We start from the raw sequence: 17050 nt of genomic DNA, 5'->3' as shown, positions 1-17050 counted from the left end.
TTCAGACCCGAAACATCAGCTTTCCTGCTCCTCTGATGCTGCTTGGCCTGCTGTGTTCATCCAGCTCTACATTTTGTTATCTCAGATTCTCCAGCATCGGTAGTTCCTACTATCTCTATATAGCCTGCTTGCCTTCATTGGTCGGAGCATAGAGTATAAAAATTAGCAAGTCTTGTTACAGCTCTGTAGAACTTTGGTTAGGCCACATTTGGAGTATTGTATTCAGTTCTGGTTGCCACACTGCAAGAAGGATGTGGAGGCTTTGGAGCGGGTACAGAAGTGGTTTCATGTTGTTGCCTGCTTTGGAGACTATTAGCCACAATGAGAGATTGGGCAAACATGGTGTGTTTTCACTTGAACGTCGGAGGATGAGGAGCAGCCTGATAGAAGTTTACAAAATTATGAGAGGCATGGATAGAATGGATAGTTGGAGTCTTTCCCAGGCTAGAAATGTCAAATACTAGGGGACATAAGTTTAAGGTAAAAAGGGGTAAGTTTAAAGGAGATAAGAGAGGCAGGTTTTTTTTTGCACAGGGTGCTAAGTGCAGCCAGAGGAGGTGGTGGAGACGGATTCAATAGCAATGTTTAAAGACATCTTGACAGATACGTGAATAAGCATGGAAAAGAGGGATGTGGACCATTTAGAAGCAAAAGGTTTTTAGTTTAGAAAGGCAACGTCTGTTGGCGCAAGGCCTGTTCCTGTGCTGTACTGCTCTTGGTTCTTTGTTAATTTGTGCAAGATGAATGACAGCAGATTATAGGTAGTGAATTAGGTTCATCTGAAATATTCAGCCTAATGTCTAGAAGCATCTACAGTGATTGGCAGTATTGTCTGTGTCGAGAAGTTGTGGTTCGAGTTGCACCCCAGGGATTTGTACATCATGTTTCGTTGACACTCCACCCCTCCTGAGGGTGTGCCACATGTCTGATGGGACTTCAAACCAGGCTTGCCCTGCCTGCCCAGGTGAAAATAAAAGATCAAGCTGCTGCCGGAAGAACAGTAAGGGATTCACCTTGATTTTTGATTCCTCCTTAAAAAAGCCCACGCAAACCTATTTCACAAAATCTAGTTTTAATCACTTACAGATTCTAAGACTTTGTTGTGTGTAAACTGGCTGACACCTACTAAAAATAATTAATTGGATTTTGAGCACTCTGAGATCCTAGCTGTTTGATGGGGCATTTTAGATTTTGTTATTTCGAGCTTCCTGCTTATTTTATTCTGAATTCCCAATGGTAGTGCAAGCAGCCATCAACCTTCCTACAATAAAATCACACATGAGCGCCCATTCCCTGTACACTGTTTTGGTTATGAATTCCTTGTGTCGATTTATATTAGGGATCACGAGAGTAAACCTGTGATTGTGATTACGTTCTCACTCCAGTTGAGATCTGCAGTGCCTGAAGAAGAAGGTGCAAAGGTTTAATTGCAGTGCAACAATTTGCAATCCAATAATAACAGTAGAATACTATGGATGTTGGAAATTTGAAATAAAAACTAAGTTCTGCAGGTCTGGTAGCATCTGTGGAGGAAGAAGGAGTTTGTTTCAAGTCTGATATGCCTTTCTTTTTTTCAGAACGTTTCAAAATTTATAATCCAAATTACCTATGTAACAGGGGTGTAGAAACTTCAAATATCAAAAGGGATTGAATTTTGTTGTTGCATGTTGGACCAATTATCTAATGTCCTCTAAGTTTGATGCACTGGAAAATTACATTAGTTTTGATACCTTGTGAATGATTGCTGTGCCTTGGATATGACTAGCTATTATTTCATTATTAATGAATGTGTTAATGATTGATAGGCTGATTTTCTTTTATCTATCTTTTATGCAATGAGTTATATATGCATAAAAAATGTACATCTGCTGAAATCCCATCTGTGTCCCTTTCCTTAAATCAAAAACTCTGTCTGCCATATCTAGTTGCTCAGCTGGATTTTAGAAGGAGCAAAGAGTCATAGCCAATATTTCTCCCTCAATCAACACCATCAAAGCAGTTCAGAGATAATAGGAACAGCAGATGCTGGAGAATCTGAGATAACAAGGTGTAGAGCTGGATGAACACAGCAGGCCAAGCAGCATCAGAGGAGCAGGAAGGCTGACGTTGGCCTGCTGTGTTCATCCAGCTCTACACCTTGTTACCATCAAAGCAGTGTTTATTTATCTCATTGTTGGTGTCCTTGCTTAGTCTGTGTAAGATGACTTCTTATCCCTATGGAGTGACTGCACTTCAAGTAATTCATTGTTGGTGAAGCACTTGAAAAAAACTGCCAACATCTAGTGCAGCAGTGCCGTGCAACAGTAGGTTAAGCAAATTTACTTGGCGTCAGGCCACAGAGTTTTTGAGGCCTTGGGGAAACAGCTTTTTACATTTTATGTTGAGTATTTTCATTTGCAGACCCTCTTATTGTTTGAACCAGGCTACTCCTAACTTTTTCATAGAATCCTTCAGTGGAAACAAGGGACCATTTGGCCCATCAACTCTACACTGACCCTCCATAGATCATCCGTCCAGACCCACTCCCCAACCTATCCCCGTTACCCTGCATTTACCAATGGCTAATCCACCTAGTCTGCACATCCCTGGACATTATGGACAATTTAGCATGGTCAACCCACCCAACCTGCACATCTTTGGACTGTGGGAGGAAACCAGAGCACTTGGTGGAAACCCACACAGGCACGGGAAGAATGTATAAACTCCAACCAGGCAGTCACCCAAGGCTAGAATTGAAGCTGGGTCCCTGGCGCTGAGAGACCTCAGTGTTAACTCTTGTGCCGCTGTGCTGCTCTTGACTGCGCTTCAGCTCCACACGTATAAACTATGGGCATCCAGTGCAGGGTAGGTCCAGCAGGTTGAAGGCCCTTTACGTAGGCCTACTGCTAGGCTTGGCCAAAGCGGCCATGACCATGTCCAGGCAGCGAGCTGTGGAAGGGGTCATTGTGCCTGCTTGTCTGTCCCTCTTCTGCAGTTACGTCCCTGCTCAGGTGCCCATTGAAAGGAATCATGCAGTGTTCGCTGGCAAGGTGCCTTTAGAGACAGATGAGCACCACAGGTACTGGAGTGCGTCATCACCTCGGACAACATTATTTTGATTTAGTAAATTTCTGCTCACCTCTTAAGTTTCCGTTAACCTTTAGTTTTTGTTTTTTCTGTTACAGTGCCCTATCAGGGACTGTTTAACCTGATTTTAGATCTATTGTAAAAGAGTAAAGATACTACATAATTGCAAGTGCTAAAATATTCTCACTCATTTTTTCCTTCTGTGCATATGTTTTCACTTTCTGCTTTATTTTTCTTTCTTTCACATGACCTGTCCTCCCCCTAAATCTTGCCCCCAACTCACTTGTTCTCTGGTGTGCTGTGTGTGCCTGTTCTGTGGCCCTCTTCCCCCTCTCTTCCTCCACTATGCCCCCCATCTTGTGTTTTTCTTGTCATCCACAACTATATCTTTGCCTGTCTCTGCGACTGTTTGATTTTTATCTCCTATATATCCTCTCCCCCTCCATCCCTTCTTTGTGAAATTATATAGAATGTCAAATTTGGATATTGTATCTTGCCCAAATGTTGATCATCCCTGGAGTGAACCAAGTAGTAGGTTCTTGGAGCAGAAAACTGGAAAAGTGTGCAAGGAAAATGTAAATCTTTTTTGTGTAAATAATTCTGAGTTTTGCTTTAAAACCCCCAGGGCAAATTGCTACGAACAATCCTGTTTGGAGTCAAAAGAGTTACAGCCAACAATCTGGAGACATTCATTTTCATCCTTTTCCTTCTCATCTTTGCTATTGCAGCAGCTGTATATGTCTGGGTTGAAGGTAAGCCCGAAAGAGTTATTTTTACTTTGCATTGCAGATTCAGTAAGGTTTGTTAGAGCATGAAACCAGTACCAGTCGCTGTATTTACCGTTACCTTTCTTATTAGAGGTTAGGAGTCAAAATACTTCTCCACTCTGCGACAGGGGAGGATGTTATGGAGGGAAAGATTCCACTCAAAGGTAAAGAAGCAAAACCGACTGTACCTGACCAAGGAGTTGCCCTCAATATAAGAGGGAGGTTTGGTGGTCGGCAAGGAGGGGGCCGCTTCCCTGTGCTATATATTTGTTCTCAGAATCATAAGTTTTTACAGCATGGGAAAAAGCCCTTTGGCCCATCGTGTCCAAGTAAGCCAGCAAACATCTATTTATTCTAATTGCATTTTCCAGCACTTAGCCCATAGTCTTGTATACTATGGAGTTTAAAATGCTCAGCTAAATTCTTCTTAAATATCTTGAATATTCCTGTCTCAGCTGCCCTTTTAGGCAGTGAGTTCAAGATAACCACTACCCTGTATGTGAAAAAGAATTTCTTCAAATCCCCTCAAAACATAGAATCCAAGAATCGTGCAGTACAGAAGAGGCCCTTTGAGTCTGTGCTGACAAAAAATTAGTCTAAATCTACACTAATCCCACTTTCCAATATTTGGCCCATAAATGTTCTGCTTCTTACCTTAAAACTTCACACCTTCGGTTATTGACTGCTGTATGAAGGGGAAATGTTTCTCCCTATTTACTCTAGCTACCGCTGCCAATATACAGCCCTTTGACCAGTCTATTTCATCCTGTAGACTAAGGCAATTTTTGTGTCTCCTGTGAATTCACTGATCATATCTGCTATGTTCATGGCTAGATCACTAATGTAACTGCAAGTAGTAAGGCACCCAGCACTGAACTCAGTAGTCCACCACTTAACTCGGGCTCCGATGTCACAATAATAGATTTGGACTGTCATCCTCTGCTTCCTACCACTAAACCAACTTTGGATCCATATACCATGTTGCTTTGGATCCCATTGGCTCTTAGATTCTTAACCAGACTGTCTTATGAGACCTTGTCAAAAACCTTACTAAAATACATGTAGACTGCACTACCTCATCTATGTACCTAGTTAACGCTTGATAAATGCAATCAAATTTATTATGATCTCTCCTCTTCCCCCACCCTCCCCCAACAAAGCCGTACTGACTATTCTTGATTAATCCTTGCCCCTCTGTGGAGTTTAATTCTGTCCATCAGAACTTTTTTTTCAATAGTTTCCCTATCACTGATATTAGATTCACTGGCCTGTAGTTTCCTGGTTTATCCCTAAAGCCCTTCTTGAATATTGGTACCACATTAGTTTTCCTCCTGTCCTTAGCACCCCTACTGTAGCTAGAGATTTGTAAATTAATGTTAGCACTCTTGAAATCTCCTCCCTTGCCTCCCACAGCAGCCTTGGATATATCTCATCTGGGCCTGGGTATTTGTCCACTTCCAAGCCCGCTAAATTCACTAATACCTCCCTCCTGCCAATGCTAATTTGTTGAAACATACCCATTTAAAACCTTGGGTATATATTCTGACTTTGCACTGGATTGCCACTTCGGTCTCTGATGGGTCCTTCACTTTTCCTGGGTATCATTTTGCCCTTAATATATTTATGCCTTTGGATTTTCCTTTCTGTTATCTGCCTGTGTTTTCTCATGTCCCTGTGTCACTCTCCTAATTTATTTTTTTTAAATAACCCTCCCACTTTCTACATTCCTCTAGGGTATCTGCTGTTTTGAACTCTTGATGTCTGTGATAACTTGTTTTTTATTCTTTTATGCAATTCTGGACATCCCTTGACATCTAGGGTTCTCTTGGCTGGCTGATCCCACCCTTCACCCTCATTTGACCCTGCATTCTCACCATTACCATGTTCAATGTCTCCAACTGCTCTGATGTCAAGTAGCTGCTCCCAGATCACTTTGGCTGAATTCTGTCTTAGCTAAATAAAGTCAGCCTTACCCCAAATGAGAGAGTTTATTTCTGGTTCATATTTGCTCTTATCCATATTTACTTTAGATCTGACTGAATTATGGTCACAGTCACTGAAATGTTCCCCACTCTCCCATCTACCAATTGCCTGGCTTTGTTCCCTAAAAGTAGGGCTTGCTATGTGTTGGCTTAAAAAAACTCTCCTGGACATATCTTAAGAATTCTGTCTTTCATCCTTTTTACTGGTTTCAGTTAATTTTCGGGAACTTGAAATCCCTTACTACTTTCACTGCATTTTTATTTTTACACATCTGAGATTTTCATTCATATCTACCTATCTCTCCCTGACTTGTTTGTTTGTTTGTTTGTTTGTAATATCATATCGTCATGTGTTAATCAGCTCCCTCAACTCATCTGTCTTACTTGCAAGACTCTTGGCATTAAAATAAATGTTATCCAGCATTGCCATGCTCCCTTCTGCTTTAGTTTGATTATATACACACTGTCTTCCAGAGGTGGTCCTTGTCTGTATTTGTTTGCACATCATCCACTACTGTACCTGCACTCAGTATCTCATTCCCTTGCCAAGTTAATTTAAATTCCCACCAACAAACCACTCCCCCCTCAATCGCCAGATTGCTGGTCTTATTCTGGTTCAGGTTAACCTAGTTTAGTAGAGCACTGAAGACTTGCACTCTAATGGGGTATGGTCAGTATTTAGCATGGGGAAGCCCACTGAAGGGGAAGACACAGAATGAACTGTGGAGCTGTACCTATTTATGAAGTCTTTAGGAGAGCAGGAGATTGGCAATGGGATAGGAAGTGAGACAGCTGCTAATGCTGAAATGGAAAAATAATCTGCATTGTATCATGGAAGGAAAAGAGCCACCGGTCTCTAAATTGGCATAAACCTCCATGATTTGATGTTTGATTTGAGTGTAATGACAGAATGTACTCATGTCACATGAGAAAGATGTAAGAATGAACATTACTGATAACCGTCTTGAGGGAAAAGAAAGCTTGGAAATATTTAATTTATAAAATAATTATTTAAAATCACTGCACTAAAACACTGCTTTATATCAAATGTGTGACCTGGCAGTTGGACTTCTACACAAATGGCTTATTTGAATATAAATCACAACTTTTTATATTTTTGCCTGCAGGCAATAATTACAGCAATGATTTGATCCATTTGTTTTCATTGTGATTGTGTTCAAGTCAGGAGCGTGCATAAGAGTTTTATCTGAAATATTTTGGGGAACATCTAATATTCTTTTATAAACATTTTACATGGGATTATCTTTCTTCTCGTTTGCTGATGCATTCCTTTACTCAAAGAATAAGGAACCAAAGTGGTAAAAATTGCTTTTCAAACACCAGTCAATACCTTGTTGGCTGAATGGCGCGTTCATAATGGTCAACCAGGGTCATCTGGCTAAATGTCTACTATTTGTCTCGAGCTGGAACCTTGCAGGGCTGTGGACTAAGTGCAGCAGGATGGAATTGGGCTCAACACCTCTTCATTGACTGGCACAGACACAATAATGTGAATGTTCCCCTCCGTCTTCTACATTTTCTGTGATTTCTTTGAAATTAGTTTACATTATGGTTACTCTAGGGTTACCTGAGTAAATAGGGTGATCAAAATGGCCATTGGAGGGTTTTAATATGCTTGGTCTTAGCAAGCATTGTGATATACACAGTATTTTCATCACCACCCCTATCTCTCTGCATTCTACGAGACTTAAAACTTTAATGCGAGACAGGCTACCCATATATCTGAACTAAAATGTGATAAGTCTGTTAGTTCTGTGCTGTAATCCACTGCACCATACAGTCTCCTACACATGCTGTGGTGCTGTTTGTTCTGAAGAAGTTATTTATTGAGTAGCCTACTTTCATTCTGTGTCTTGACACTGATGGTTATATTGTGATAATTTTTATGCCAGTCTGAAAAGTGGGGAATGGCAGAGGAGTTGATGCATCCCAGATTTTTGTAACTATAGAGTGTAGATCAGGTTTGTAGATCAGAAACAAAACAGTCAATTTAGTTGCAAGGAAAATGCAGAGTTTTATGTTGGATGAGGGATGGTTTAAAACATAATGGTTGTTTAATTGACTGTTTTAGAGCAATTGGCCCAAACAGTAGGATCTCAAAAATACTAACTCCTTGTAAATGGGAATCTTCATGTAACACATCCATCACACTCCAGATATTATTTCTATTTAATGTTAATTAGATTATGCTGTACATTCTGATGCTTTTTCTCCAATAAAAACCATTTATAATATCTAATGATGCTTTATTTTCCCTAGCAATGAGCTGTGTGCTAATCAACGTTTAACCCATGTTAGAAGTATGCACTTTAAAGGCTGTTTAATACTGAACCTTCCTGGGTCTCCAGCTAATGAATGTAGAAGTCAATAAATCTCCTGGTTGGTGTAAGCTAGAAGCACTTCAATAGTTTCAAAGAATTCTGTTCTTTGTGGATGTATCTAGATCTTTTCATTCTTGTTTGCAGGTACAAAGGACCCAAACAGAAACCGTTACAAGTTGTTTTTGGAGTGCACACTAATTTTAACGTCTGTTGTCCCTCCCGAGCTCCCGATTGAATTGTCACTGGCAGTCAACACTTCTCTTATTGCCTTGGCTAAACTCCGTAAGTACTGTGTGGAGCTGAAAGCTGTAAATGTTTGCATTCTAGGCATGCATGTCCTGTTAGAGGCCATTTCACATTTTGCAAGCTTACTAAAACTACTGTAGGCTAAAATATCATTGCATCAGCCAAGTATCTTTGATAGAAAATGTTTAATTGGGCTTTAAATGGGTAATGATTGTTTTTATATTCAAACAGAATCTAGGATCAGGAGTGTATCCTTCTCAGTGAATACCGATGCAAAGTATTTGTTAGGGACTTCACCCACAACTTACTGGATAGACCACACAGTATTGTCTCTGATTTGTCTCTAACTGTCTCCTAGCAAAAGTGGAATCAATGGATATCGAGGGCAAACTCTTCGCTGGTTGAAGTCATACTTGACATGTGGGAAGATGGTTGTGTTTATTGGAGGGTAGCCATCTCAGCTCCAGGACATCTCTGCAGGAGTTCCTCAGGGTAATATCTTGGGCCCAACCATCTTCAACAACTTCTTCAATGACCTTCCCTCCATTATAAGGTCAAAAGTGGGGATGTTCACTGATGATTGTGCAATGTTCAGCACCACTCATGACTCCTCAGATACTGAATCAGTTCATGTTTGAATATAACAAAATCTGGACAATATTCAGGCTTGGGCTGACAAGTGGCAAATAACATTCATACCACACAAATGCCAGGCTTTGACTAGCTCCAATAAGAGACAATCTAACCACCACCCCATGACATTCAATGTAGTTGCCATCACTGAACCTCCAACTATCAACGTCCTGGGGGTTATTATTGACCAGTAACTGTACTTGCCACAGAAACACAGTGGCTACAAGAGCAGGTCAGAAGCAAGGAATACTGTAGCGAGTAACTCACCACCTGACTCCCCAAAGCCTTTCCACTGTCTACAAGGCACAAGTCAGGAGTGTGATGGAATTTTCCCCACTTACCTGAATGAGTGCAGCTCCAACAACAACACAAGAAGCTTGACACCATCCAGGACAAAGAAGTCCATTTGATTGGCACTATATCCACAAGCATCCACTCCCTCCTCCACGAATGGTCAGTAGCTGCAGTGTATATAAGATGCACTGCAGAAATTCACCAAAGGTCCTTAGACAGCACCATCCAAACCCATGACCACTTCATTTCTAGAAGAACAAGGGCAGCAGATGCAAGGGACTACCGCTACCCTTAAATTCCCCTCCAAGCCACTCACCATCCTGACTTCATAATATATCGCTGTTCCTTCACTGTTGCTGGGTCACAATCCTGGAATTCCCTCCCTAAGGACATTGTGGATCAACCCACAGCAGGTGAACTGCAACCGTTCAAGAAGGCAGCTCACCACCGCCCTCTGAAGGACAACTAGGGACAGGCAATAAATGCTGGCCCAGCCAACAACGCCCACATCCCGCAAATGAATTAAAAAAAACTTCGGCACTTTTTAAGAAAAGATGTCCTGGTCCCAGAGCAGGTGCAAGGGAGATTTGCTAAGGTAAGAGAGAGATGAGCTTCATGTTATAAAGGAAGGCAAGAGAAACTGTTTTGTTTTCAATACGGCAAAGAAGGTGAGGAAATATAAATGACTTGCTCAAAATCATGAAGGGTTTTTATATTAAATTAGACGTAAGCTGTTTATACTGACTCTTTGGTGAATTACTAAGCAAAGGAGGGAAAAGAATGAGTGCAGAGGTTAGCAGAATTTGATTTTGACCAGAATGGTGGATCAAGCAGAATCTGTTGCAGCTTTTATTAGAGAAAGAATGATTTAAAAGCTCAGGCGAGTGGAACTAAATGGCAAGGTCCTTCAAAGAGCTGGCTCAAGCATGGTAAGCTAACTGCATCCCCGCTGTGCTGTAAAATTCCATGATTATAATGACTGAGCATCAGATCTGTTTCCCTGAAACATGAAAACATTATTACAAGTTGAACAGTGTCAAGCGAGCTTTCCCTATTTAACCAATTAATACTGTATAGGCAATGGATGAGTGCAGTGTTTCTAGTGACTTGTACCAAACAAAACCTAAAAGTCATTGGTAGTGTGGTAAGTGGTAGAGAGGTTTATTTAGCAGTGTGTCTTGTGGTTTTCATATCATCTTTCTTGCTAATATTGCTCATGAATTTATGTCCTAATTAAAAAAAAATGAGGTTGGCAATGCAAATCTCTTTGGGATGTTCAGAGCTAGGCCAATTTAGAAATATGGCTTGGCAATCCATGTCTGAGTGAAAAACATAGAAAGTCACTGTGTTCTCTCTTCCTGTGTGATTTATGGTTCAGGAATATTTGTTACATATCTCAACCACTTCATTTACCTGATTGTCAGCAAATGATGATTTGAGTTGCTGGAAGAGGTCTAAGGATTAAACTTGCAATCTCAAAAATGCTTCTTTCTTTATTTTTGGATGTAGGAAGGGAAGCAGTATAACACGTGCAATTCAATTAAAATCAATACAAACTAGCATGCAAGAATGCACTAGGACAATACACATTAGTGTTTCGTTGCCACACAGCATAGTCCCCTAAAATCTGAGAATGTATGGTATACGCAAAGCAACAAACAAATAAAGATGCAAGTGTGGAGAGAATGTGGCACCCACGCTGCAATAACAAACAGATCACTCAACCACTAGTTGCATTTCCATGAAGCTTTTAATTGAGCAAGATGTTCCAGCGTTCTTCAGGGGAGAGTTTCAGGCTTTTGATGCAGGGAAAGCATCTTCATGTACTTATATTGTTTTCCCTTCAGTACATATTCAATTTGTCTTCACTATCCCAAATGCCAGCAAACTCATGTTTTTACCACTGTAAGTGAAGGTAACAAATGGCCTTGGAAGTAGGTTTCCAGAAATAGCTTGAAGGGGAAGGAGGGATTAATTTGGGGATGGACATGAGGCCAGAACATGAAAAGGGCAGTGAGAGGAAGACTGGTGGTGTTTAGTCCGAGCTTCAGAGCAGTAATTGCTGCCTTGAAGCTCATAACCCCAAAATCTCATCTTGTGACCTCATTCTGGGGGTCATGACCCACCGTTTGAGAAGTTCTGTACCAAGTGCTTGACTTGTCTCCCTGAGCTTCTTTGGTATCTCTCACCCACACGTCTGGTGTCAAGTTTTTGTCTGGTCAAGCTTCTGTGAAGTGTCTTCAAATGTTTTTAAATTTCCCATGCTTGTTTCCAAATAACTTTGCCCCCATTCTTCAACCCCATCCAGCTTTACAACCCTGTGAGATACCTGAACTCCTCCAATTCTGGCCTGTGGGGTATCCCCAATTTTAATAGATCAACATTTAGCCATGCCTTCAGCTGCCAAGACCTTAAGTTGTGAACCTCGTAAATCTTTTCAACTCTGCCTCCCTCTCTTTTCCTATAAGATATTCCATTAAACCTTCCCCTGTGCTATGCTTTTGGTCATGATTTTATATGGCTCAGTGCCAAAGTTTGCTTGGTAATGCTCTGGTTAAAAAAAAAACCTTGAGATACTTTACTGTATAAAAGGCGCTATATGAATTCAACCTGTTGTTAGTGTGTGCTTAGTCATAGACAGTGTTGTAAGATGTTGGTGCTGTGATCGCCTCAAGGTGATGTTGGGTCTGTCAGATAATTATTTGCATTGTTAATGGCTCAGTACAGAGTATCTCTTTTTTTCTGAAGAAGGGTCTAGGCCCGAAACGTCAGCCTTCCTGCTCCTCTGATGCTGCTTGGCCTGCTGTGTTCATCCAGCTCTACACCTTGTTATCTCAGATTCTCCAGCATCTGCAGTTCCTGCTATCTCCTCTTTTGGGGGGTTGGTTTAAGCGGGGGGAATGGATTGTTTAATATGTACTTGCCCACAAGCTCCCCAAAAGAAACTCGTCTGTCAGGTTTCCTCAGCTATCCAGTAAATTAGTAACTGCTGTTCAAGTGGACATCTGATTCAAACCCTGGTCTGAATTATTTGCTGTTCTTAGCCAGGCATGCTTTGGTTGATTGCTCTCCATGCCTTCAGAGAATGAACATCAGCTGGTGTTTGTTATTTTTGATTGTTATCCAGTGACTCCTGCTGTATGATGCTGCTTGTGGTTGAATAGTGTGCATCATTGTGTGTGATAGTTCACATGTGAACAAAAATAGTGCTTTGGGAGTAAGAAATCAGTCACTTTCCAAGGATAACACAGCCCTCCTCTGATCAGAAACGATGCTTTTAGATTTTGGAGGAGGGTGGTTTGAAGGAGGTGAGAAAAGGGAAAACTTAGCATTGATTCACAAACAGAATCCATTTGGGTCTGGCTTAGTTTTCCCTGGGCTGGTGTGTCCTTTCATTATGACATTGATGAGAGAACTATAATGCATGCTCTTTATTTACTGCTGATATTATTTCTCAAGTGGGAATAAATCTTTCGTTGAAATTTGACATGGGCCGCTCCCTATCAGATGAACAAGTCCTCTGATGTACAAATGTGGTGCCTGTGTTTGTTTAAGATTGGCTTTAGATGACTGCAGTGTCTGTGAAATGTAATCCATCAGGAAGGAAAGAGTTCCTCGTCTTGCAGTGCATGACAGTTAAATAACTCACCTGCAGTATTTAACTGTTAATTGTGAGTTGTCTTGCAGACAAATAGAACCCACAAATAAGTCTACACTGCAGAAACATTTGATGTTTCTTTTGATGTGATTTTGTAAAATTGTAATGTTACTGGAAGTAAAATTTTTGTATTTGAACTGGGGCCAGTGTGGGGATTTCTAAAAGACTGAGACGAACTTTATAACTTTGACTTTGTGAAAAGAATGATACTTTTTAAAAAATACATGAATTAAAAAAAAAAAATTCAAAGCTGTAATTTTAATGTCAGTGCAAAATTCTTCACATGGTGAGTTGTATTGGTGATTGGAAGGAAGATAGCTGTGCCCTCTGATAGAATTTGCTCCCCATACATGCAGAAATGTTTGATTCTTTATGCAGAATTTTCAAACAAATAGGAACTTGTAACTTTAATGACTTTCAAAAGGCCTTTAGTGTGCATCTATGTAATTGACTACTGAATAAGGCTAGAGACCATGGAGCTGGGGAACAAATGACAAAATAGATTGTTCATTTCTATCTTCCAGAGTGTGAGAATAAAGGGTAGTTGTAAGTGTTGGCAGGTGTTGGGAAGTGGTGTTCCACAAGGATCAGTTCTGGGAATTTGCTATTCACAATTTATATTATTGATTTGGACTTTAGAATCAAAACACCATTTCTAAGTTTGTGGATGACACCAAATTTTGGCGGTGGGTGGTGTGGGAGGGGGGGAGGGGCGTGGGTGGTGGTGGTTGTCCACACTGAGAAGGACTTGGAAAAAATGCAGAAAGATATTGATAAACTTGCAGAATGGACAAATCATTGCTAAATATAGCTCAATATAGACAAAAGAATATGGAAGTCACTGGTTGCTTGGAAATTACAAATCTAAATGGAGTACAGGAATAAATACATGAGTTAAAAGTTTTACTGTCAAGTTCGCAAAGCCACAGAAAAGGCAAGCCATGGTAAGATTTTGTTTCTGGAGGGGTAGAATTGAAAAGTTGGGAATTAATGTTAAATCTGTATCAAATCTTGTTTAGATCAAACTTGTACTGTGTGTATTTCGGGATACCATATTACAAAAAGGATACAGAGGCAATAAAGAGGCTGCAGGGGAAACGAATGACAAAGGTGATACCAGAAATGCATGGGTAAAAAATCAGGAGAAGAAGGAGGGGGGAATAAATGGTGAGGGCTAACCTAATGGAGCTCTTGTGAAAGATTTTGGAATCAATTATTTAAAAAAAAAAGAATTTTCTTGTAGAAGCAGTTGAGGCTATCAGGAAAGTCACCAAGAAATCAAATGTGGAATTTGGAAGCAACTTCTTTACCCAGAGGGCGGGATGAATGTGTAACTCACTATTAGAGGGATTGGTTGCTGCAAACACAGGCCTTTAAGGGAAAGCTGGACAAGCAGATGAGGGAGAAGGGAATAAAGCTTTATGGTGGTGGATTTAGATTAGAAAAGATGTGAAGCAGCTCGAGTCGAGCCCAAATGCTGATGTGGGCTGGTTGGCCACGTTTTCCGTGCCATTTATCGTATATAATGTTTACATCTCGAGTGATAGCTCTCCTCTATTGGCCAAAATGGAAAACATCTTTATACAAAAATGGATAGTGTTCTGGGATGATGACTGTGTAACTGAGTTATTGACTGTCTTCTAATTTTGTTTAATAACTATTCTGGCTTTGCGTGACTGACCATCTATACTGGGTTACTAATTATCTACTGATGTTGCAAACTAGGTTTTATTCTATTGGTCACTATAATCCTTTCATTCCCACTTCCCTAATATTAACAGCTGAACGATTATATATGCGATAGTCCCATACAGGCTGATTCCAGTGTCCTATTTTCTTGGCCTTGTTTCCACCTGTCTTCTGCACACACTCCACTTGTGCCCCATCATGCACAGCATCCTGTAATCCCATCACGGCTCTCCATCCCCTAATGCGTTGTCTCATTCTGCTTCTGCAAACTGCACAACCTCACGTCCTTTTATATTGCTGATCTTCCATTCTCCTCTCCCCCTCTCATTTCAGTTGAAAGATTTGAAATAAATTAGAGTTTTGTTGGAAAAGAATATTGATGTGATGTGGATCCTTCATGATCTCATTGAGAGGCAGAAGAGGCTTGAGAGGCCGTATAGCTGCCTCCTGTTTCTATGTTCCAGTGTTCCTTGATCTGAGACCTATCTTGTTGAATTTTTGGCCCCCCCAACTTTCTTTGGCTCCTTTCATAACCTTTTTCAAGTCTCATCAGTCTGACCAAACCTTTTACATTGGCTAATCTGTGTGGCTTCTTGTCCATTCCAGTATTTATCACTGAAATGTTTTGGGTCTTTTTATTTTAAAGACACCAGTCAAATTTACACCGTTATGTTATCATATGTTACTTTATCAGCTCAGCTGTCACTAACGGCATATTTCAAACAGAGTGCAAAAATAGAATATTTTGGGTGAGGGGTTATCTGCTTTCCTTTCTCCATTCCATTTTCAATCACCTTCTCAGAAGTGGTTGCCTTCTTGCTAGGGAGTGGTTCCCTAGGCCCAGCTCCTTTTACCACAGAGGCTCCCTTTTTATGTCCTTTAGAGAAAAAAGTCTCATTCTTACTTGGTGTGGCCTACATGTGACTTCAGACCCATAGCCATGTGGTTGGCTCTCGCATGCTCTCTGAAATGGCCCAGTAAGCCATGGATTAGTATCAAACTGGATGGACCATTCAGCACTGACCAAGTCACCTGAAATGACAATGGCAAAAACAGCCCATCCAACCCTGCAAAGTTCTACCTATTAACATCCTTATTGAAATTAGTATCTACTAACAAGTAGAGCAGCAGTCTGATGTAGTTGTTCCCATGGATCCGTATCATGACACAATGTTCCAGTGCTGCCATTACCAACCCTCAGTGTGTCCAGTCCCACTGGCAGGACAGACCCACCAGGAGTGGCAGCACAGCGGTATAAAGTTGGGAAGGAATTGCCAAGAGTCCTCAACATTGGCTGCAGACCCCACGAAGACGTATAGTATTAAGTTAAACCTGCACAAGGGAGCCTGTTACTGATTACCACCTACTTCACTTAGCCCACAGCATCTTATGGATGCCTATCAGCAGCAGATTTGTATTCAACCACAATTTTTAGCCTTGTGAGCTGGCATATTCTTGTACTGTGCCATTACCACTAGACCAGGAGATAAACCTGGGTTCATTGAAGAATGCAGGGGAAAATTTCAGGAGCAGGATCAGCTCAACCTAAAAATGAGGAGTCAACATGGTGAAGCTAAGATATAAGACTACTTGCATGCAAAATTGTGAAAGGAGGATGTGATTGACAGTGCTGACATCTAAGCTCTGCAGTCCTGCCACATCGATCACGAATGGTGATGGACAGTTTAAAAGAAACTCACCGGAGGAGGAGCTTCAGGAATATCCCATCCCAGATGTGTGCTCAGTACATCAATGACAATTGTTCTACATGTGCCAGTCAATCACCACCTCTAACAAGACAGAATCCAACCAATACCCCTTGACACTCAATGGAATTACTAAAGCTGAATCATCACCTATCAACATTCTGGAAGTTAACTGTTTATCAGAAGCTAAACTGGACCAGCCATCTCAATACATCGCTACAACAGCAGATTTTGAGGTTTTGAACTTTGTGACAAGTGACTCACCTCTTGACTTCCTGAAGCTATCTATAAGGCACGACTCAGGAGTGTGATGGAACACTCTCTGTTTACTTATTTGAATGCGTGCATCTCCAACAATATTCAAAAAGCTGGACGTTACCAAGGACACACAAGGATTGCTTTGATAGGCACGCCATCCTCCAGCTTCAACATTCACTTCCTCCACCACTGATGCAGGGTGATAACAGTGTGTACCATCTACAAGATGCACTGCAGCAACTTAACCAAGGTTCTTTAATAGCTCCTTCAAAACCAACAAACTCAGAAGGGCAAATGTGCGGGAACACCACCATCTGCAGGGGAGGCAATGGCCTAGTGGTATTATTGCTGGATTTTTATCCAAAGACCCAGATAACATTCTGGGGATCCAAGTTCGAATCCCGCCATG

The 17050-nt window shown here is 41.0% G+C and overlaps 1 protein-coding gene across 1 annotated transcript in view; it reads left to right on the top strand.

Annotated features, from left to right (window-relative positions):
• The window catches only part of atp13a1 (ATPase 13A1), a 102106-nt gene that overhangs the window by 36174 nt on the left and 48882 nt on the right, over positions 1 to 17050 (top strand). The window contains exons 10-11 of the mRNA XM_048617778.1: positions 3692 to 3818; positions 8302 to 8439. Of these exons, the coding sequence (XP_048473735.1) occupies positions 3692 to 3818; positions 8302 to 8439 (265 nt within the window). The remainder of the gene's footprint in view (positions 1 to 3691; positions 3819 to 8301; positions 8440 to 17050) is intronic.

This window comes from Rhincodon typus, chromosome 38 (assembly GCF_021869965.1).
Source record: "Rhincodon typus isolate 14 chromosome 38, sRhiTyp1.1, whole genome shotgun sequence".
Classification (NCBI taxonomy): Eukaryota; Metazoa; Chordata; class Chondrichthyes; order Orectolobiformes; family Rhincodontidae; genus Rhincodon; species Rhincodon typus.
Note: the sequence above shows the minus strand (reverse complement) of the source record. Positions and strands in the feature narration are given on the sequence as shown.